At 50.8% G+C, this 24,208-nt stretch overlaps 1 protein-coding gene across 1 annotated transcript; it reads left to right on the forward strand.

Annotated features, from left to right (window-relative positions):
- Positions 1-796: 796 nt before the first annotated feature.
- CILP (cartilage intermediate layer protein) lies at positions 797-18,289 on the forward strand. Its single transcript, XM_006141719.3, has 9 exons — positions 797-870; positions 2,915-3,080; positions 5,968-6,060; positions 6,869-7,138; positions 9,158-9,337; positions 9,739-10,053; positions 10,816-10,924; positions 11,604-11,761; positions 15,481-18,289. The coding sequence occupies exons 2-9, from the start codon at positions 3,023-3,025 to the stop codon at positions 17,847-17,849; spliced, it is 3,552 nt and encodes a 1,183-aa protein (XP_006141781.3). The 5' UTR covers positions 797-870; positions 2,915-3,022; the 3' UTR covers positions 17,850-18,289.
- Positions 18,290-24,208: the final 5,919 nt, after the last annotated feature.

A 24,208-nucleotide genomic window follows, 5' to 3' on the forward strand; every position in this document is an offset into this window, starting at 1 on the left:
GGTGCTCCCTCAGTGGCCAGCGAAACTGAGTAGCTGCCCAGCTTAGAGCAGGCATGCTCCACGGGGCCCAGGTGGCAGTGCGCCTGAGTCTGGAGTATGTGCTAAGACCAGAGAGGGCCTTTTCCCTCTGGGCAGGCCAGGGCCAGTGGAATGCAGGGATCTGCGAGCAGAACTCAGGCAAGAGCCACCGTCCTCTGAGCCATGAACAGCTGCCAAGGTGCAGAATTCCCCTGGGCCCCTTCCAGGGCTGCTCTCAGCACCCAGCCCCACCTCTGCATGCAGACCCCCGGGGAAGAGCTGCCCACCTGGCCCACCCCTCGGCTCTGCAGCATCTCCCCTAAAGATCTAGACATCAAATCCAGCCTCTGTGGGTTGTGGGGAGCGTGGGGAGGGGCGGGGGAGGTTGTGCTCCGATCTGGTTTCCCTGCGGCTGGTTCGTGGGTGGGGGGCCCACGGCGGGGGCGCCGCAATGCAGGGATCTGCGAGCAGAACTCAGGCAAGAGCCACCGTCCTCTGAGCCATGAACAGCTGCCAAGGTGCAGAATTCCCCTGGGCCCCTTCCAGGGCTGCTCTCAGCACCCAGCCCCACCTCTGCATGCAGACCCCCGGGGAAGAGCTGCCCACCTGGCCCACCCCTCGGCTCTGCAGCATCTCCCCTAAAGATCTAGACATCAAATCCAGCCTCTGTGGGTTGTGGGGAGCGTGGGGAGGGGCGGGGGAGGTTGTGCTCCGATCTGGTTTCCCTGCGGCTGCTTCGTGGCTGGCTGCCACAGGCTGAGCCACCAGCTGTGTTATAAAAGGCCGGTGCTGGGCTGCTGGGGAGCAGAAGGCTTGGGCCCCCAGCTGAGGAGGAGCCCTGCTCAGGACATGGTGAGCCCACTCCTCCCCCACCCTGCACCCCACTGCCGTCTCAGCTGCTCCTGCCTGCCCCACCACCTTCTTCTCCTCTCATCTCCCCTTTCTGCTCTGAAGTTCTCGCCTTTCCCGATTGGCCTAAAGTCCTCTCCTTTCCCCACCTGAGGTCAGGAACCCCCAGGTCCTACTTAGGGTCTCTACCTCTGGGTGTCCCACTTTTTACCTGCGGTCCGCCGGTCTGCCTTGTCCGAGAGTTCTGAGGAGTGTGGGATGGGCACTGGCCACCAGGGCATATGCCGAGGAAACGGCAGGGGTGCTAAGAAACCTCCGCGGGGCTGCCAGATGGGAAATGGCTTTTCCACAAGGAGCCTCGGGCCACCTTGCCGCTCAGACAGCCCCGGAGCAGGCTCAGGCCAAATGTAGTACCGGCCGGGACCGCTCGACTCCATGCTCAGAGCTCGGAGCTTGAGGTAAGACACAATAGCTGGGGACCTTTGGGACCGCCTTGTGATTCTGCTCCCTCATCAGCGAGCGGGTTAAGGGCTTTACAGCGAGGTGGTCTGCAATGTAGGACTGGCTTGTTCTTCCCCACGGACAACCAAGTGTTCTTGGACCTTTTTTCCAGAGAGGAGGAATCTTCCTTTTCCTACCACACCCTGGGCTTTGGAGGTCGAAGGGAAGTATTTTTGAATCTACAGAAACTAGTTAGATTCTGGGTTGACCAGAACTCAGGGGAAGAGATAAAAATCGTGCTGTTGACCTAGAGCTGGGGCCACACATGCCCCATGGTTCCCAGTCCTTATGCCAGGTCCGCGTTCTTCTCCCCACCCTGCAGCCCCCAACTCAGTAGTTATTGGGGAGCCCTGGCCAGAACGCACTCACGGTGCATCCCCTCTGCTGTCCCTCAGCTGGCTCCTGGCTGAATGAACTCCCAGCCAGGCCCCAAATAAGCAGACTAGAAATGTGATCCAGATCCAGCCATGCACATCTGGGAAAGTGTTCACAGAGGTGGCGTGTCGGAGGGACCCACACCCTCCCACCCGCCTGCCTTACAAGAGGCCACCGCAGTCAGGCCAGGGCTGCTGCATGGCCTTCATATGCAGCCCTTATGTAAGAGTGTGAACCCCACCAAAGGGCAGTAAAACAAATGCCGCCCAAACCCCAGTCTTAGAAGTGATTAATGAGTGCCCCAGAAGCTGCTAGGAGTGAGCCTCAGCCCCTCCTCACTGGCAAGTAACCTCCACACCTCTGTTCTCCCTGCGCCCATCTCCATGTGGGACCCTGGAGCCTGAACCCAGGGTCTGCCTCATCTGAACTCAGATTCTGGGCCTCCGTACCTCCCAAGCGGCTTGGTTTCGCAATTTGGGCAGATGTCATTCCCACAAGACTTCATTCTATCCACCCTTCCATCCTTGACAGGTCAATAACTATTTCTTTTTCTTTTTCTTTTTTTTTTTTTGGAGAGATTTTCACTGTAGGGCGCGTGCGCTCGCCAGACAGACAGAGAGAGACATAGAGACAGAAAGCGAGAAATCACCCCCCAGGGGGGATGGTCACGCCGCAATCCCTTCTCCTCCATTCTCCTCTTGGGATCTTGGGCACATCCACACACACCCCCGGTGTGAGTTTAAGCCACCGGGTCCAGGACTTGAACTGCGGTGAACTACATGTGACATAGCCATTACATCAACTACTGGTCCCGGTCAAGAACTATTCTGCCAGGAGGGAACCAGCAGTTAGCGTAATGGCTATGTCGCTGGACTCCCACATAGTCGACCGCGGTTCGTGTCCCGGACCCGGTGGCTTAAAACTCACACCGGACGCGAGTGCGTGCGTGCCCAAGATCCTGAGAGGAGAATGGAGGAGAAGGGATTGCGGCGTGACCATCCCCCCTGGGGGGTGATTTCTCGCTTTCTGTCTCTATGTCTCTCTCTGTCTGTCTGGCGAGCGCACGCGCCCTACAGTGAAAATCTCTCCAAAAAAAAAAAATAACTATTTCTGCCTGAGCCATAGAGATGACTCAGAAATGTGGAACCTGATGAGCCTTGCTTCTTTGCAGGTTACTGGATCAGAAAAACTGCCCAGGGGACTGCATTCCTGAGACAAGCAGGGTCTGTGAAGCACTCTAACCCAACTCCTGCTACTTTCCTACGAGGCCTGGGGAAAGATGATGGAGATCAAGGCTTGGATGTTCTTCCTGGTCCTGGAAATCACATCTGTGTTGGGTACAGGCTAAGTACATTTGAGCCCCCAAATTTTCTATTTGCTATAGTGAGGTCACTTCTGGTCTGGGACCCAGATGTAAATCTGCCTTGAGAAACGGTAATGGCCTTAAGACTGTTTTACAGAATTATTTCTAATGTATAATCTGCTTGTTTCCCTGTAAAATCAGAGATAGTTCTCAATATTAAAACTTCACAGAATAGGGACCAGCAGTTAGCATCATGGCTATGTCGCTAGACTCCCATGTAGTCGACTGCGGTTCGAGTCCCGGACCCGGTGGCTTAAACTCACGCCGGGCGCATGTGCGTGCATGCCCAAGATCCCGAGGGGAGAATGGAGAAGGGATTGCGGCATGGCCAGCCCCCCTGGGGGGTGATTTATCGCTTTCTGTCTCTCTGTCTCTGTCTTTCTGGTGAGTGTACGTGCCCTATAGTGAAAACCTCTCCAAAAAAAAAAAAAAAGAAAAAAAAAAAACTTCACAGAATAGAACCTTTTAAATGAGAGCGATGAGCCATCATTCAGAGGAAGGAGAACGCATTAGAGGGTTACTTTCCCCTGAGTACTAAATTTAGCTCTGAGCTTCCTGGCAACCAAAGCAAAAGGGGATCACAGGGCAGCACTGAGTTTTCAGAATCAGGTTTGGGGTTAGGTCCCTTTTTAGTTTCATGAAAATACTTCTGGCCTATATATCAATTTCATTTAGACCCTGCAGTCCATTTCACAGACGCACCAGAACCCTTCAGGTCTCCTTGCCGTCTGACCTGTCCTCCAGTGACGCTGACTCTGGAGAGAGCTGGTGGAGAGAATTTGCTGGTGGAACTGCCGACTTCTGGAAGCATCATGCATAGAGCTCCCTGCACTACCCTACACGCTCTCTCCCACCTCCCCTTCCTCTCCTGACTTCTGACCACATACTCCAGCTAAGAAAAAAATGCCCAGAACCCTGTTTGAGCTGCATGCCCTGCAGGCTCTGTGACCACAGGTGCTGGGACAAAGGCTGTCTCAGGAGTGCCAGCCGGTGTGTGCCGCCTCCCGCCTCGCTCTTTCCACCCTGACAGCTGCTGTTTGTGAAGATGATTAACATTCAACCATCTGAGGGGAAATCAGATTAGGTTGATTAAAAGAGCTTCTATCACCCCAATTAAGCAGCAGAGGGAATTCTGATTTGGCTCCTCCAGTGAGAGTTAATTGCCTTTCAAAGCCTTTGCAGCCTTCATCTCTCCTTTCTCCTTCCCATTCTGGAGCCCCCAGCCCAGCCTCAGGACTGGGGACCCTGTACCATGCTCTGGCAGACCTCACCAGCCCGGGGCCAGAAAGTTGAGGACCACTGCCCAGAGAGTCTTTCATAGGTGTGTGTTGGGGGGGAGGATTCCCAAAGCCAAACTCCGCTCCCGCCCCCCCGCCACAAGAGAAGTGGACACCTATTGCACCAGGCATTGGGCAAAAAGAGTTGCAGATACATCATGTGTGAGGTATTGTCCTGAGGGGGTTCTACTTTTCCTATAAATTTATTTATACTTGCTAGATGGTGCATGAGTCTGCCAGAGAAAGAGAAAACACCCCCTAATGGGGCATAGCCACAGCACAATTCCCTCTTCCTCTGCTTCTCCGTTCTGTCAGGATACTAGGCATGCAGATAGTTGGTATTTTGTTTGTTTGTTTGTTTAAACCATAGGGCACATGCGCCTGCTGGAGAGAGACAAGAGAGAGAGAGAGAAAGTGAAAAATCACGCTGCAATCCCTTCTCCTCCATTCTCTTCTTGGGATTTGGGCAAGCATATGCATGTTCAGCATGTTTTTCAGGCCGCCAGGTTTGAGACTCGAACCACAGATTTGGCCAAGTGGGATACAACGCCTTAACTGTCATGCCACCTACTGGCTCCACAGTATGTTTTTGGAGCTGCTGGGGTTGGTACTCAAACCCTGGTTGGCCGTGTGGGATCTGGCTATCCATGCATGCCACTTAACTGTTGTGCAATGGGGTAGGCCTAAGTGGATTTTATGAATGAGCTCATTTAATCCCCACAATCCTCTAAGGCAGGGACTATTATTATCCCCAATTCACGAGGAGAGAACATGGAGTCAGATGGGCTAAGCAGCTTGCTCAAGGTCACACAGTGAGGACCTGGCAGAGCCTCCCGAGCTCATGCTCCCATCTTCATGTACTTCAGAGAGTTCACGTCTTACCTTGTGGAATCCTCACACCAACTGAACCACTTGTGAAGCGGGAACCGATATCTTCATTTTACTGTTGAGAAAAATAAGGCTCCATTTTGCCAAGAAGGACAGGTCCAGATGCCAAAGCAGGAGCCCCAACCCACTCAGCAGCACCTGATGATCCATTTCCAGAACAAGTGAGAAGAGAATGGCCATTCACTGAGCATGTGGTAAATGCCAGGCCGCTCTGTATTCATTGCCATCCTGAGGAATGCACCAAGACCCTTTGAGATAGTAGTGATGATTAATGCATCCCTACTTTTTTTAAAAGAGATTTTTGCTATAGGGTGCGTACACTCTCCAGAGAGACAGAAAGTGAGAAATCACTCTCCAGGGGGGATGGTCACACTGCAACCCCTTCTCCTCCGGTCTCTTCTCAGGATGTTGGGCACACACGCACACGTGCCTGGCATGAGTTTTAAGTTGCCAGGTCCGGAACTCGAACTGTGGTTGACTACGTGGGAGTCCAGCGGTGTAACCATTACACCATCTGCTGGCCCCGGTGCATCCCTATGGCAAAGGGGGCTCAGAGGAATGAAACGTTCTGTGTTTGCATGGCAGTAAGTGGCAGAGTGATGTGCCTCATGCTCCGTCCATCACATCACCTGCTTCCTTGGGTCTCGAGAGCTGTCAGTCCTGGCCTCTCACTTAGCTTCTTTTCCTGGCACTCAGGGCGGCAGACTATGCTCACTCAGTCAGTGCGAAGAGTCCAGCCTGGGAAGAGGACCGCCAGGAACTTTGCCAGCCCTGCTGAATCCCCGCACAGTGAGTTGTGTCTGAAGGAGGGAGTGGGGGGCGGAATGCAGGTCTTTGCTGAGCTTGCTAGGTGACTCTTTGAAGCCAGGGCATGATGTCAGGGTTCCGCGGAAACCTACATTTACAAGGCATTTGGCCTACGCCCCAGTCCATGCAGAGGAACGGAGGATACAGGAGGGCTGAGGCTCGTGAAGCTGCCTGATATATCCTAGGAATGCCATAGGCAGTGGTTCCCTACCTTTTTGGCACCAGGGACTGATTCAGTGGAAGACAACTTTTCCATAGACAGGAGCAGGGGAATGACTTCGGAATGATTTAAGCACATTACATTTATAGAGTGCATTATTATTATTACATTGCTCTAAAGAGGGGCTGGAGGGGTTAGGGATCCCTGCTATAGAGCTTCCTGGGGCCACATGGGGAGGGAGGAGCGGATGAGGATTGGAGAGAGCAGGGGCCAGCTCACCAGCACCCTGAGTGCCTGGCTGAGGGCTTTTTAAGCTGGGAAGTGGTGTGGTCCAAGCCTCAGTAGACAGCTCACCCTGGCCTTAGCATCAGGGAGGGTAGGATAGGGTGGAAGGGCAGCATTGAGGAAGAGAGACCAGGCAGCAGTTACTGACATGGGCCAGCCAGGCTCTGATTGGAGGCCTCGGCAGTGTAGGGTATAGACAAGATTGCAGGGCTGCTGCAGAGGTGAATGTGACCCAGTAGGTGAGAGATAGTAGGGGTGACTCCTAGGGATTTAACAGGACAGGAGGGGTGGAGCTCTCCTGGGCTCCAGGGCATGGCTCCCGCTCAGCCTGGCTCTGTCACTCAGGTCCTGGCGAGTGGACGACGTGGTTCAACATTGACCACCCAGGTGGACAGGGTGACTATGAGCGGCTGGACGCCATTCGCTTCTACTATGGTGACCGTGTATGCGCCCGCCCCCTGCGGCTAGAGGCTCGGACCACTGACTGGTGGCCCGCGGGCAGCACTGGCCAGGTGGTTCATGGCAGTCCCAGCGAGGGCTTCTGGTGCCGCAACAGGGAGCAGAGGCCAGGCCAGAACTGCTCCAATTACACTGTGCGTTTCCTCTGCCCACCAGGTGAGCCCCAACGGTCCCCTCCTGCCACTTCCCACCAGCCACACTAGAAAAGGCCAAGACCTGCCACTTGCCATAGGAGCCGTGGACATGGCACGCATGCTTCGGCTCTGATAATGACCTGTCACCAGTGCCACAACCTTCCCCGTGGCATTCTGGCCTGTGTTTAAGGGTACTTCCTACCAAGGTTTTTTGGTATAGTTTTGTTTTGCCAGAAACTAGAGATAGAGAGACCTTGAGACAGAGAGGGAGATAGCACTCCCCAATGGGGTGTGGTCACGCCACAGTCCCTTCTCCTCTATTTCACTATCTATCCTGTTGGGATTTGGGGCACACATGTGTGCCTAGTGTGTTTTTCAAGTAGCCAGGGCTGGGATTTGAACTGTGGTCAGCAACGTGGGATGGGACTCTCTTAACCACTAGGCCATAGGGCTGGCCCCATCAGCCCATTTTATTGAATCTCAGCGGTACACTGGGAGTATCGTGGACTCTGGAGTCAAGCTGCTTGGGTTTGAATCCTGAGCATACCGTATGGACTGTGTTCCTTAAATAAATTTTTGGAAGCTCTTAGCCCAGGTTTCTCACATGTAAAAGAGGGGTGAAATTTCTTCCTCATAGGTTGTTTTGTTTTGTTTTTGTTAGAGGGCATGTACACTTGCTAGAGGGCGGAAGAAGGGAAGTGAAAAAGCACCTTCTCATGGGGGAGGGCTGTGACGCAATCCCTTCTCCTTCATTTCTCCTTTCGGAATTTTGGGCATGCACACACACATGCCTAATGTGTTTTTCAAGCTGCTAGGTCCAGGACTGGAACCACACAGTCAACCATGTGGGATCCAGCTGCCCAAATCACCATACCACTAGCTGGCCTGCATAGGATTTTTTTCTTTGGAGACATTTTCGCTATAGGGTGCATGCGCTCGCCAGACAGACAGAGAGAGACATAGAGACAGAAAGCGAGAAATCACCCCCAAGAGGGGATGGTCACGCCTCAATCCCTTGTCCTCCATTCTCCTCTTGGGATCTTGGGCACGCACGCACACACGCCCGGCGTGAGTTTTAAGCCACCGGGTCCGGGACGTGAACCATGGTCGACTACATGGGAGTCCAGTGACGTAGCCATTACGCTAACTGCTGGTTCCCCATAGGAGTTTTTGTGAGGATTAAATGAGATAATGAATGTCGAGGGCTTAACCCAGATAATGCTCACTAAGCTTTAGTGTGCAGTGTTGTTCCTGCATGCCAGATTCCGTACTGGCTACCCGTGTCGTTCACCTTTACGACTGGCTTTGGAGAAACCTCTATCTTGACAAGTTCCATGAGGTCCAGAGAGGTTAGGTGACCTCTCATGATTACGCACCTATTGAGAGCGGAGCTGAGGTTTGAATCGTGTCTATGTTTGCAGAGTGCGTGCTCTCTACCCACCCCCTGCCCCTCGCCCTCCACACCTAATACGGGATAACACAGATGTTGGGTGGGCCAGGCCTGCCCACGGGGGTCCACTATCCACAGCCTGACCCCACAGCCCCAGGAGCCAGTGGGCGTCATCTTGAGCAGGAACTCAGGCTGGTCTCCGGGGTAAGGTTTGAGGCCCCATTTGTATAGATGGGTCCCAGACCAGAGGTGAGAAAGGGGTCCGTGGTGTCTGAGTCACTGCAGGTCCCAGGCCCTGATTCCCAGGGAGCCCCTGTGCAGCACCATGTAGCTGTTTCCACAGTGGAGAGGAAGATGGAGCTACCCCTGGGCATCCCAGGACAGCATATCAAAGTCCTGGTGCTCGGCCAACTAGCCTGCCGGGACGTCCCAGCCCAGGCGGCACCTTGTGCAAATTAGGGACACTCTCCCTTAAGGCTCTTGACCTCCATCTGTTGGAAAAATCATTGCAGTAAATACAAACGTCAACGGCATCTATGATGTAAATGGAGGCCCTGTCTCTCCTGACCAGAGATGAAAGTCTCAGAGCAGATTTCCTGACAGAGCTCCCTTGGGAGGGAGGTCAAACTTTCTGCCTATCCAATTTTTCAGGGTCCCTGCACCAAGACACAGAGCACATCTGGAACCCGTGGTCTCCCTGGAGCAAGTGCTCAGCTCCCTGTGGTCACACCGGGGTCCAGACCCGTACACGCACTTGCTTGGCGGAGACGGTGTCATTGTGCAGTGAGGCCACCGAGGAAGGCCAACTTTGCGTGGGCCAGGCCTGTACAGGTATCACCCTCCCTACTGGCACTGGGCGGGATGCGGTGGGTGAGGCTGAAGCAGTCTGGAAAGACGGGTTGGAGGGGTCAGTCTGGAACAGAGCTCTTCATTCACTCACCAAATATGAACTGAGCATCTATTACATGGTCTGATGGAGATATACAGGATGATGTAGAAACACAGAGCAAGGTCAATCATCATAGCTTACGGTAATCCTGGGACGCATCCTGGAGGAGGTGTCCTGGGCTGTCTTGAACGATGAGTAGGAGTTAGTCGTGCAGGCTAAGGAAGGGTAATCAAGGCCTCAAGATGAGGAGAAGCCTATGTGAGTCTACAGGTCTTGGGGTGTGCAAGGCTGAAGGAGAGCCAGAATCCATATAAGCCCTGTTGATGTGGCCCCTGTCCCACAGCCTGTGACCTGACCTGCTCCATGGGCCATGCGAATGCTGACTGCGATGCCTGCATGTGCCAGGACTTCATGCTTCATGGGGCAGTCTCCCTCCCCAGTGGAGACCCAGCCTCAGGGGCCAGTGTCTACCTGCTGACCAAGACGCTGAAGCTGCTGACCCAGACAGACAGCAGTGGGAGGTTCCACATCCCTGGCTTGTGCCCTGATGGCAAGAGCACCCTGAAGATCACAAAGACTAAGTTTGCCCCCATTGTGCTCACAATGCCCAAGACCAGCCTCAAGGCAGCCACCATCAATGCGGAGTTCATGAGGGCAGGTAATCAAGGCCTTGGGGGTAGGGCCAATGAGCAGCCCCAGATGTTTAAACAAAGGGTTACTATGCTAAGAGCTGGCCTCTCAGCTTGCTGAGAGTAAAACCCAGACCCTTAGCAGGCCCAGAAGGCCCTGCAGCCCCTGGCTCCCTGTTACATCTCTTCTCACCTCTGGGTTACTCCCCCCATGCTGAGTCACTCTACTGCAGTCACAGTGGCTCCTATCTGTCCCTCAAACATAGAGACACTCCTGCCCCAGGGCCTTTACACTTGCCACACGTACTCTGCTTAGCGTGTTCTTCCCCAGCTGTTGGCAGGGCTTGCTCCCTCGAATGTCTGAGGCCTTCCTCAGTCGCCTTATCTAAACAGTCGATTGTAATACAGTGTGAGGTTTGGAGGTCATGGAGAGGCTTGGGGAGTTCAGAAATGGTGCAGGTGGTCAGACACTTCTGCTGAGAAAGTAGCACATAGATATTGCACCACTAGAACCCCAGTGGCAGGGCCATCTAATTTGGCTGGTACAATGTTTCCTTAGTTCTCCATTGTCTCACCCAGATGCTGCTTGAGAGGCCAGGGGAGCAGGTCCCAGGCTGAGAGTATGGAGGGGTGGACTCTACTCTGGACTGCTTCCATTAGGAACATAGGAGATGGACAGGGGTGGACAGTTTCAACACCAAAGACCCTGGGGAGGGGGAGTGGGTATCAAAGCTCTTTAGAGTCTGCCATAAAGCATAAACCAAACTGCTGTTTCTCATCCTCTGTCCCAGAGACCCCGTACATGGTGAGGAACCCTGAGACAAAAGCGCGGCGAGCCGGGCAGAGCGTCTCCCTGTGCTGTAAGGCCACAGGGAAGCCCAGTCCAGATAAGTATTTCTGGTGCGTATTCCACCAGCAGCACCAGCAGTTCTTCTCTCGGAGACCAGAGCTTTCTTGTGTTGGGTCTGGACTTATTAATAAGAACGGTAACCAGCAGAATAAAGTGACAAGTGAGGTCTGGTACAGAGCCCGGATGCTGGCACTCTGGGAGCTAGCGAGGCTGAGACTGCCCAGATGTCCAGCAACCCTCCTGCGGTAACCTCAAAGCTGGGTCCCCACCAGCCATCTCTAGTCTCAGGGCCCTAACTTACATATCCTTGGACACAGGACCAAATTCCTTGGCCTTGTTTTTCCTGACAAAAGCAAACAAAGTCAGAACCCAGCATGACTGTGAAGCCTTTACCCTTCACAAATATTTTATAGCTGCTTGTTTGGCTTCTCAACAATCCTGTGAGGTCACAGGATTGAGACCACTGCACCTAGCTGGTAGACCAGGAAGCTGAAGCTCAGAGAGCTGAGGGATTTGTCCAAGGAGCCATTATGTGAAGGGGCTGGGACTTAGAAACAAGTCTCTTGACACTGAGGTCAATCAATGCTCTTGGGTGATCCAAGTCAGAGATGATGCTGGTATCTTCAGGGACCCATCCTCCATCTGTCTCACTGGTTGCTTGCTCTGGCACTGTCCCCAGGGATAGCCATCCTCCCTGCCCGCTCAGCCTTCAGCTCTTCATCCCTGCAGGTACCACAACAACACACTGCTGGATCCCTCTCTCTACAAGCACGAGAGCAAGCTGGTGCTGAGGAACCTGCAGCAGGACCAGGCTGGGGAGTACTTTTGCAAGGCCCAGAGTGACGCTGGGGCTGTGAAGTCCCAGGTCGCCCAGCTGACTGTCATAGGTAAGCCTCTCTGGGTCCCTGGGGGTATTGGGTCTGTAGTAGGGTCCACTACGCTTCCCAGTGAGCATTGCCAGGCAGTGACATCACAGGGTTTGCTCTGCTGTGCCCGCTGCCATCTCCTCTGGGACATAAGGACAGCACAGACCCAAATCTCAACATCACAGAGCCACCACTTGAAGACAGGTAAAGAAATATAAGAGACATGTAAGCACAAACAGATAAATACAGCTGATGCAGGAGGTAGGGGCATGGACTCTGGTAGATGAGACAGATACCTTCTAGGTGGCAGTGACCATGGATGGCTGCTTTGGGGAGAAGCGTTCCAGCTGGGCCTAAACAGTGGTTCTTGGCCTTGGTTGTACACTGGCACTACTCGTTAAGTTTTGTTTTATTTTTAGGTTTTGCCATAGGGTACATATGCTCTCCGGAGAGAGACAGAGAGAGAGCAGGAGAGTGGGAAAGTGAGAAATCACCCCCTTGGGTGATGGCCACACCACAATTCCTTCTCCTCCATTCTCCTCTAGGGATTTTGGGAATGTACACACATGAGCCTGGCATGATTTTCAAGCTCCTGGGTTTGGGGCCTGAATCGTGGTCAACCGTGTGTAAGTCCAGAGCCTTAACCACCATGCCACCTGCTGGCCCCCACCTGTTAAGTTTTTAGTACTGGTGATGCTTCAGTCTTACCAACAGAAGATCCAATTTGATTGGTCTGGGATATGGCCTTGGTATACGTGATTTAAAGGCTCCCGCAGGTACCACAACAACACACTGCTGGATCCCTCTCTCTACAAGCACGAGAGCAAGCTGGTGCTGAGGAACCTGCAGCAGGACCAGGCTGGGGAGTACTTTTGCAAGGCCCAGAGTGACGCTGGGGCTGTGAAGTCCCAGGTCGCCCAGCTGACTGTCATAGGTAAGCCTCTCTGGGTCCCTGGGGGTATTGGGTCTGTAGTAGGGTCCACTACGCTTCCCAGTGAGCATTGCCAGGCAGTGACATCACAGGGTTTGCTCTGCTGTGCCCGCTGCCATCTCCTCTGGGACATAAGGACAGCACAGACCCAAATCTCAACATCACAGAGCCACCACTTGAAGACAGGTAAAGAAATATAAGAGACATGTAAGCACAAACAGATAAATACAGCTGATGCAGGAGGTAGGGGCATGGACTCTGGTAGATGAGACAGATACCTTCTAGGTGGCAGTGACCATGGATGGCTGCTTTGGGGAGAAGCGTTCCAGCTGGGCCTAAACAGTGGTTCTTGGCCTTGGTTGTACACTGGCACTACTCGTTAAGTTTTGTTTTATTTTTAGGTTTTGCCATAGGGTACATATGCTCTCCGGAGAGAGACAGAGAGAGAGCAGGAGAGTGGGAAAGTGAGAAATCACCCCCTTGGGTGATGGCCACACCACAATTCCTTCTCCTCCATTCTCCTCTAGGGATTTTGGGAATGTACACACATGAGCCTGGCATGATTTTCAAGCTCCTGGGTTTGGGGCCTGAATCGTGGTCAACCGTGTGTAAGTCCAGAGCCTTAACCACCATGCCACCTGCTGGCCCCCACCTGTTAAGTTTTTAGTACTGGTGATGCTTCAGTCTTACCAACAGAAGATCCAATTTGATTGGTCTGGGATATGGCCTTGGTATACGTGATTTAAAGGCTCCCTGGTAATTTTCAGCTAAGACCGTGAACCCCAAGTCTTAAAGAATGGACAGGGGCTGTGTGTGTGGAGGAATAGGTATTCCAACTTGAGGGGCCAGTATGAGCAAAGACAGATGTGGGGAACTGAGAGGGCTTTGCCAGAAAGGATGACCTGATTGGAGCTGGCTTCAAGAAGTGAACTAGGGGGAGGGGGGAGCCAAAGACCAATCAGGAACCTGTCACTGAAAAGTGAGGAGAAGGGAGGATATCTTAGAAATTGGCCTAAACAAAACAAAACAAACCAAAACAAAAGGCAGAGGGCGAGAGCATTTATTGGAAGGATCCTGGAATATTTCACAGATTCCAAGAAAGTTGAGCAACAGACCTTAGGATAGACAAGACATAAGGCACTTTGAACTTCAGCAGAGGGGAATGTGGAACCCCCCAGGAGTGGTTCCCCACCTGTCATACCAATGGTTCCTGCCTACCAGTTATTTATTTAATTTGCCATAGGGTGCATGCATTTGCTGGAAAAAGACAGGAAGAGAGAGAGGGAAGTGAGTAAGCAGACCCTGGGGGGATGGCCACGCTACAATTCCTTCTTCTCCATTCTCCTCTTAGAATTTTGGATGTGCATGCACATGTGCCCAACATGATTTTCAAAGTCACTGGCTCAGGACTCTAGTCACACAGTTGGCCATGTGGGATCCAGCTGCTTTAACCAGCACACTGTGGGCCAGCCCTGTCAGTTATTTTTAATACTGCTTTATATTCTGAAGTTAAATTTATAGATGTAAATTAATCTATAATCAATGTAACTTAGCTACATATAATTTCCAAGTATACATGCACATGATCCTAACTATAACACAATGGAGAACTTCAAAAAATAATTTTAATACAAAATATTATGTATCTCAATATCTAAATGCTCTGGCATGATAACACAAGCAGACCAACCAAGAGGTCAGACACTTGCACTGACATCCAGAGCCATTGTGACAGCAATGACAGCTGCAAATACTGATAGATAGAGATGTATCATTTTGGCAGTTCTTCCAGTAATGTTGTTGTAGGGATATGATTATTCTGAGACGAGGAGTAATTCTTAGTATCGTTTCAAACTAAACAAAGTATAATCTTAGCTCGATTTCTATGGTAATAACATTGAAAAATTCAATGTATGGTTAAATCTATTGAAAAAATAGGGCCAGCTGGGGGCATGGTGGTTAAGGCAGCTGGATCCCACACGGCCAACCTTGCAGTTCAAATCCCAGACCCAGCTGCTTGAAAAACATAAGCATGCCCAAAATCCCAAGAGGAGAGTGGAGGAGAAGGGACTGCAGTGTAGCCATCCCCTCTTGGGGATGATTTTCCACTTTCTCTTTTTCTGTCCCCTCTCTGGCAGGCACGCACACACTATAGCAACACTAAAAATTAAATAAATCAATCCAGGGCTGGCAGGTGGCATGGTAGGTAAGGTCCTGGACTCTCACATGGCTGACCATAGTTCAAGTCCTGGACCCGGAGACTTACTTTCTCACTTTTTCTTTCTCTGTTTCTCTCTGGTCAAAATTTTTAAAATAATTATAATGAATGCAATGAAATAAATAGATAAATAATTCTTTTTTAAAAATCTATGTAAAAATACTAAATGCTGATCATCTTAAACAGATTTTCCAGCTATGTAAATGTCTGGTGGGCTATGTGAAAGTCATGTGGGATGCAGAAAACTTCTTTATGCAGAATAATTCCAGGCATTATAGGACAAGGCATCAATGACCTCCTGCTTGTTGTATGCTGGCATCACTCCCAGTTTTGGTGATAACCAAAAATACCCTTTCAAATTTTCAAGATCCTTCCTTTGAATGCTCTGGTCATCTCAGCAGCCAGTGGTTTCCCCAGGTATAGAAAGAGATTAGCAACAGCTGTTTCACTTCCCCTAGACAATTCCATGAGAAGCAAGATCATGGATATGTGGGTCCCTTGGAAGCCATAATGAACTGTAGAGAGGCGAGATTGATGTCCTTGTGTGGGACGTGAACTCACAACTAGTATTCATACCATTTCCCTCCGCAGCACCTGATGAGACTCCTTGCAACCCAGTCCCTGAGAGCTACCTTATCCGGCTTCCCCACGATTGCTTCCAGAATGCCACCAACTCCTTCTACTATGACGTGGGCCGCTGCCCTGTCAAGACCTGTGCAGGGCAGCAGGATAACGGGATCAGGTGTCGGGATGCCGTGGAGTACTGCTGCGGCATCTCCAGAACAGAGGAGAGGGAGATCCAGTGCAGCGGGTACACGCTGCCCACAAAGGTGGCTGCTGAGTGCAGCTGCCAACGGTGCACGGAGACCCGAAGCATCGTGCGGGGCCGGGTCAGTGCCGCCGACAATGGGGAACCCATGCGCTTTGGCCATGTATATTTGGGTAATAGCCGGGTGAGCATGACTGGCTACAAGGGCACGTTCACCCTCCACGTCCCCCAGGACACCGAGAGGCTGGTGCTTACCTTTGTGGACAGGCTCCAGAAGTTTGTCAATACCACCAAAGTGCTGCCTTTCAACAAGAAAGGGAGTGCCGTGTTCCATGAGATCAAGATGCTTCGGCGCAAAGAGCCCATCATCTTAGAGGCCATGGAGACCAACATTATTCCCCTGGGGGAGATGGCTGGTGAAGACCCCATGGCAGAGCTGGAGATTCCATCCAAGAGTTTCTATAGGCAGAATGGGGAGCCCTACACAGGAAAAGTGAAGGCCAGCGTGAGCTTCCTGGATCCCCGGAATATTTCCACAGCCACAGCTGCCCAGAGTGACCTGAACTTCATCAATGATGAAGGAGACACCTTCCCCCTTCGGACATATGGCATGTTCTCTGTGGACTTCACAGATGAGGCCACCTCAGAGCCCCTGAATGCTGGCAAGGTGAAGGTCCACCTCGACTCAACCCAGGTCAAGATGCCAGAGCACGTGCCCACAATGAAACTCTGGTCACTCAACCCAGACACAGGGCTGTGGGAGGAGGAAGGTGATTTCAAATTTGAAAGCCAAAGGAGAAGCAAAAGGGAAGACAGGACCTTCCTGGTGGGCAACATGGAGATCCGTGAGAGGAGGCTCTTTAACCTGGATGTCCCTGAAAGCAGGAGGTGCTTCATCAAGGTGAGGACCTACCGGAGTGAGAGGTTCTTGCCCAGTGAGCAGATCCAGGGTGTTGTAGTCTCCGCCATCAACCTGGAGCCCAGAACTGGCTTCTCATCCAACCCTAGGGCCTGGGGACGCTTTGATAGTGTCATCACGGGCCCCAATGGAGCCTGTCTGCCAGCCTTCTGTGACGACCAGTCCCCTGATGCGTACTCTGCCTATGTCTTGGCAAGCCTGGCTGGGGAGGAACTGGAAGCAGTTGAGTCTTTTCCTAAATTCAACCCAAATGCTATTGGTGTCCCTCAGCCCTACCTCAACAAACTTAAGTACAGAAGGACAGACCATGAAGACCCCCGGGTTAAAAAGACAGCGTTTCAGATCAGCATAGCCAAGCCAAGGCCCAACTCAGCTGAGGAGAGCAATGGGCCCATCTATGCCTTTGAAAACCTCCGGGAATGCGAGGAGGCACCTCCCAGTGCAGCCCACTTCCGGTTCTACCAGATCGAGGGTGATCGGTATGACTACAACACAGTCCCCTTCAATGAAGATGACCCCATGAGCTGGACTGAAGACTACCTGGCATGGTGGCCCAAGCCAATGGAGTTCAGGGCCTGCTACATCAAGGTAAAGATTGTGGGGCCCCTGGAGGTGAATGTACGATCCCGCAACATGGGAGGCACCCACCGGCGGACAGTGGGAAAGCTGTATGGAATCCGGGATGTGAGGAGCACCCGGGATAGGGACCAACCCAATGTCTCCTCTGCCTGTCTGGAGTTCAAGTGCAGCGGGATGCTCTATGACCAAGACCGTGTGGACCGCACACTGGTGAAGGTCATCCCCCAGGGCAGCTGCCATCGAGCCAGCGTGAACTCCATGCTGCATGAATACCTGGTCAACCACCTGCCACTGGCAGTCAACAATGACACCAGTGAGTACACCATGTTGGCACCTCTGGACCCACTGGGCCACAACTATGGTATCTACACAGTCACTGACCAGGACCCTCGAATGGCCAAGGAGATTGCACTTGGCCGGTGCTTTGATGGCACCTCCGATGGCTCCTCTAGAATCATGAAGAGCAATGTGGGAGTAGCCCTCACTTTTAACTGTGCAGAGAGGCAGGTGGGCCGCCAGAGTGCTTTCCAGTACCTCCAAAGCACCCCAGCCCGGTCTCCCACTGCTGGCACTGTCCGAGGAAGAGTACCCTCAAGGAGGCAGCAACGGGCAAGCAGAAGTGGCCAGCGCTGGCGTGGAGGGATGGCCTCTCTGAGAGTTCCTGGAGCTGGTCAACGGCCTTTGAGCAACTAGGTTTTGTGACACTCCATACTGTTTTCTTTCCACCTCATGTGACAGGAAATTGTGAGACTGATGCGTGAACTGTCACTCGGTTAATTTAAGCACATCTGGTTTGGTGCGATTTGCTTGTGTGTTTTCTCATGTCTTTACTTACTTTGTCCCGTGATACTGATTGGCACATAGCTCGCCTAAATGGCAAAATCCATTCCCTTTATACTGTTCTTTAAAAGAAACCCAAGAAATCAGCCACTGGTTAAACTCTGCAGCTTTGACTGTTCTTCATTTAGCGCCATGAATGCAAATGTGCTTCCTTTTCCTTTTGCATGGTTTTGTCCACCTCTACAATAATGATAATCTGATGCTGAAGATCAAATAACCAATTTCTTGGCCTTGCTCCACAGAACACAAGCCAGGCCTCCATCACAGTTCATGCATATAAATGATGGTGAAATAAAGAAATAAACAATATTTTTACTTGAAATGTAAAAAACGTATTCATTTCTTTGCTGAATTTGCAACCTTACTGCATATTCAAAGTTAAGCTATTGAGGGCCAGCAGGTGACATTGAGGTTAAGGCACTGGATCCCAAATGGTTGACTGTGTGGTTTGAGTCCCAGATCTGACAGCTTGAAAATCAGAGAGGGTGTGTGTGCACGCACACCCATAATCCCAAGAAGAAATTGGAGGAGGAGAGATTGCAGTGTGGCCATCTGCTTGGGGTATTGGGTGGGAGGAGATCATTTCTCACTTTCCCTTTCTCTCTCTCTCTCTGTCTCTCTCAGGCGAGTGTGCATGCCCTATAACAAAAAGCTACCAAAAAAAGTTAAGCTATTAAATATAGGGTCATCAAGGTCAACAGGTGGCATGGTGGTTAAGGTACTGGACTCCCACATGGCTGACTGCGGTTTGAGTTTTGGACCGGTACCCACAATTCTCTGGGTTGCTAACTGTATTAGTACATCACCCTTCACATTTGCTTTTATTCCTGCTAAACTCAGTGTAGCCTGAGAAGATGTCAGTAAATGCATAATCTGGGGAACCAGCAGTTAGCATAATGGCTATGTTGCTGGACTCCCACGTAGTCGACCGCGGTTTGTGTCCCGGACCCAGTGGCTTAAAACTCATGCTGGGCGTGAGTGCGTATGTACCCGAGATCCTGAGAGGAGAATGGAGGAGAAGGGATTGCAGCGTGGTCATCCCCCCTGGGGGGTGATTTCTCACTGTCTGTCTCTATGTCTCTCTCTGTCTGGCGAGCGCACGGGCCCTATAGCGAAAATCTCTCAAAAATTAATAAATAAATAAATAAAATTTAAAAATTAAAAATAATCTGCACTTTGATTCTGAGGCTGCCATCCTGCCTTTTCATTGTTGAAGTGAGCCAGCTGCTCAGAAGGGCAGAGGGGACTCAGTCATGAGATGGCATGAGGCCTGGCTCCCCTGTTACAGGCCTGGGCGACTAGACACACATTCTGTGGTCATGTTTGTTCTCGTGGATCACATTTTCCATTTGTAGGGAAGAGTAGAGATTCCTGGAGCTGTAAGCATGTTCTGGGGACTCCTGAGCAAGACTAAAAACATGTCCTGATTTTTTCCCCTTTTCCCAATACTGTGGAGCTTATACAAGAGCTTGGCTCGGAGTCTGGCAAGCTGGCCAAGTGGTCCTTCAGCTCCCCTCCACAGCCTGTTGCCTTTTCCAGCTGGACTGGCTGACCTTACTCAGAAATGATGGGATTTTTCTTTCTCATTCTTTCAAGCACTTCTGAAGATGCCCAGCTTTTCCAGACACTAGATCTGTGTTGTGTGTAACAGCCCCTGTCCCTTGAGTAAAACAACTTGTCCAAATGGATAGAATTTGTTTTCGGAAAAAATATTTGGTTTAAAATAGTAAATCACAGGCCAGTGGGTGGTGATCTTGGCGGCAGCAAGTCAGGACAGTGGGGTTAGGAAAGATGTCCTCACTGCCCCACTCCCAACTGCTCCAGAATCTGTCAGGAAAGATGCCGGGGGAGGGGGAGGAGGGAACATTGTTTATAATCAGGACAAAACCTTTCCCTGATCCCCTGGCTGGCCCAGTGCAGCGTCTTTTGGCCACCTTTTGTCTGGGCTGGATTTGTACCCTTGGATCAGCTCTGGGGTGGGAGGGTTCATAATCAATCAGAGATGTATCTGGCCGAGCACCCCATCCCCATGAAAGCAGACTAAGTCGGCATATGCAAGACTGAGGCCTAGGGGCCTTGTGATTGCAATCTGACCCACTTCCAGACTTCACTGCTATGCCACCATTCTCAGTGACACCTCGTGGGAGCGGGGAGGGCTTGACTGCCCCTGCCAGGGGGTCAGAGGGTAGCTCTCTGCAGCACGGACCCGGCATCCAGCTCAGGAGCCAGAGTGCATGTGCATCAGCCTAACCACCAATTCCCTTCAGATTCACAGACAGGGGGTGCTGGGGAAGATGGGCTGACTGGGTCCCCACCCGTGCCCCTCCTTTGCTGTTCTCTGTTGAGAGTATGGAGAAATGGACTCCAGCAGACCTCAGCTGACTCTTCTTCAATCACTAAACATTTGTTAAGTACCTCCTCAATGCCAGGCCATGTGTGCAAATAGGCATAGGTCTTTATGAGATAGCATAAGATATATTACATGTGGTCTACCAGACTTGGAGCGGCTGGTGTCAGGCTTCCCAGAGGAGGCGACATCTAATTTGAAGTCTCAATACTAGCTAGGAATCAGCTTGCTGATGGTGTGGCTGTCAGGAACAGAGGGTCTAAGCAAAAACAACTTGTGCAAAACCACAAGGTGGAGGTTGGGAGGGCTGGCAGTCAGATACTTCTCTTTCAGACAGAAAAACACAGTAGAACTGAGCTCATGCCACCAAATTCCTAAGTGTTTTGACTCCAAAGCCAGACATACTCCTTGCTAGCTGTGTGACATTCCCCTAGACCTCAGTTTCCTCACCTGTAAATGAAGAGGCTGGTCTAGACTAGAATCAAGGCCACTTCTAAAATCCTTTCTAGGACCAGCCAGTGGTGCGGTGCTCAAGGCAGCTGGGTCCCACATGGCCAACTGTCTGGTTCTAGTCTAAGACCCAGAGACTTGAGAAACACACCGGACACACGTGTGTGAGTGCCCAAAGTCCAGAGACGAGAATGGAAGAGAAGGAATTGCAGTGTGGTCATCCCTCCTGGGGGTGATTTCTCACCTTCCCTCTCTCTCCGGCAAGTGCTTGCATTCTATAAAAATAAAGTTTTTTCCACGATTTTCTGTGAGGCTAAGAGCATAGTTCCCAGGATGCTTTTGGCTCATCAAATGACTGCTGATTCACTGGTTGCTCTTCTTCTCTGGGAAGACTTGGACTGGAGGGACAGAGCGTTCATCTCAGAAAAGCCCTGGGGTTTCCACCTCGGCCTGCATGGCAGGCAGGGAGGGTAGGTGTGGGAAAAGAAAGGGGCCAGTAAGACTGCTTCTGTTAACAAGCGAATGCTCTCTAGAGCTCAGTGCTCTAGCAGCTCGGATGCTAGAAATGTCACCAAGATGTCCTGACAAGAACATTCTTGAGGGATTGAGAGGACTTCAACAAGAAAATCGGAGGCAGCACAAAGATGGGAGGGATTTTAGACGGGGGGTTGGCTAGAGCCGAGGAGTAGAGGTGGGACTGCACATGGGAAGTCTTCCCATTTCTTTTTTTTTTTTTTTTGGAGAGGTTTTCACTATAGGGCGCGTGTGCTCGCCAGACAGACAGAGAGAGACATAGAGACAGAAAGCAAGAAATCACCCCCCAGGGGGGATGGCCAAGCCGCAATCCCTTCTCCTCCATTCTCCTCTCGGGATCTTGGGCATGCACACACATGCGCCTGGCGTGAGTTTTAAGCCACCGGGTCTAGGACGCGAACCGCGGTCGACTATGTGGGAGTCCAGCAAGATAGCCATTTCGCTAACTGCTGGTTAAGTCTTCCCATTTCAAGTGGTGGCAACAGGGTGCCAGCTGACCTCGGGAAGGACTGGACCTGGAACTAGTCAGCCATCAGAATGCAGGCCACCACTCTGTCTGACTTTAATTCTGTTACCCCCTCTCATATTCAGTGGATTTCGCTGTCTGTGTCTAATCCAGGCCTGCTCACATGCTCTATCTCTGACGGTCTTTCTCCATTTCTTTCTCCTCTTTGTAGGTCCCTTCTTCTGGTCTATCTCGAGGTCATTCCCTCCCTCCATGTGGTCTCTCTTCTGCAGATCAGCTTTCTCTGTTCCTTTGGGCTCACAGAGAAAAAGTGACCACACCATTTTCATTCCTCAAGTCAATAAAAAGGCCTATGGTGGAGACTAAATCAGATCTGCTCAATTTGAACTGTAGTTCCACTCTAGTCCAGCCAAATGTGGTCATGGTAGGGGTGGGGCTTAGAGGGCAATCCTGTTTATCCAATCAGATTCCTTGGAGGGAGTGAGAGTGGGGGGGGTAAGCACAAGAGCAAGAGAGACTGATTCTTATTGGCCCATCTGGGGATTCATCTCTAGTCCAATCAGCTGTGGCTGTGGGGAGGGGAGGGCATAATGGACAATCCCATTACACAATCAAGGTTGGGGGGAGGTGGGGCCAATTCTAAGAGAAGGGGAGTGCTTGTGACTTGGAGATACATCTCAAAAGGTGACTACATAGGAGTGACAGTGAGTAAATCACTGAGGGTTTAGGGTTTTTCATTTCCAGACATGAAATTTTAAATACATTAAATGAGATTCGTGTGATACTTGTTCTTTGAAATCAGTGGAGTCTAGTTTTATGACTTAATACTTTGTCAGTTTTTGTAGTTTGCATGTATGGGACCAGCAGATGGTGTAATGGTTAAGTCACTGGACTTCCACGTAGTTGACCACAGTGCAAGTCTCCCATTTGGGAGCTTCAAACTCATGCTGGGCGCATGTGCGTGTATGCCCAAAATCCCAAGAAGAGAATGGAGGAGAAGGGATTGCAGCATGGCCAGGCCCCCAGGGGGTGATTTCTCTCTTTCTGTCTCTCTGTCTCTGTGGTGAGAGCACACACCCTATAGCAAAACTCTCTCTCTCTCTAAAAAAAAAAGAAAAGAAAAGAAATTCATTTCTCCTTTTCTTTTTCTTTTTTCTTTCTTTCTTTTTTTTCTTCTACTATAGGATGTGTGTACTTGCCAGAGAGGAAAAAAAGTGAGAAATCACCCCCCTCCCCCGGGGGGGGGAATGGCCACACAGCAATCCCTTCTCCTCCAGTCTCCTCAGGATTGTGGCACACATGCACACTAGCCCAGTGTGTTTTTCAAGCTGCCAATCTGGGATCCAGCACCTTAACTTCAATACTACCGGTTGGCTCCAAAAGCTGCATTCTTTTTTTTTTTTTTAGACCTATTTATTTAATCTTATTTAATCATTTATTTTAATTTTACCAGAGAGATAGAGAGAGAGGGAAAGTGAGAAGCAAGCCAGTACTCGAACCATTGTTGTGGGAGTGTCCAGCACCTTAACCACTGTGCCACCTGCTGGCCCCTCATTCTTTTCTTTTTTTTGAGAGAGTTGCTTTTTTTTTTTGCTAGAGAGCGCATGCACTTGCTGAAGAGACACAGAGACAGAAAGTGAGAAATCACTCCCTGGGGAGATGGCCATGACACAATCCCTTCTCCATTCTTTTCTTGGGATTTTGGGCACACGCTCACACATGCTTAGCATGAGTTTCAAGTCATTGCATCTGGGACTTGAACTGCAGTCAGCCATGTGAGAGTCCAGAGCCCCACAAGATGCATTCTTTTATCTCTGGATGCAGGGCCCATATAGGGGCCTATATAGTAACATTAACTCAAGTTTCATTGCTGCGTTCAGTAAATAAGCAGTGTATTGAAATCTCTTATTAGATGTATACTTGACAGCTTTTCTTATGATTCTTCAATTTGAGCTTTATATGTTCTGAGGCTATTTTAATGTGTGCATTTTTTATTTTGGAGAGCTTTTTTGTTTATTTTTTTGCTATAGGGTGTATGCATTTGCCAAAAAGACAGAGAGACAGAAAGTGAGAAGTCGCTCCCTGAGGGGATGGCCACGCTGCAATCCCTTTTCCTGCATTCTCCTCTCAGGATCTTGGGCACGCATGCACACATGCCTGCATGTGTTTAAGTCACCAGGTCTGGGACTCGAACCATGGTCGACTACACAGGAGTACAGTGACGCAGCCATTACGCCAACTGCTGGTCCCAATGTGTGCATTTTTAATACTGCATTTTCATGCCTTTTTTGTGAGTTGAATCATTATGTAGTTATGTTCTTTGTTCCTATCATTCTTTTTGTCTTTAGCCTATTTAATTACATAGCTTCCGACTTTCTTTTCTTTTTATTTTTTAAAAAGAATTATTTATTTAAT

Source organism: Tupaia chinensis, unplaced genomic scaffold, assembly GCF_000334495.1.
Source record: "Tupaia chinensis unplaced genomic scaffold, TupChi_1.0 Scaffold000063_1, whole genome shotgun sequence".
Lineage (NCBI taxonomy): Eukaryota > Metazoa > Chordata > Mammalia > Scandentia > Tupaiidae > Tupaia > Tupaia belangeri.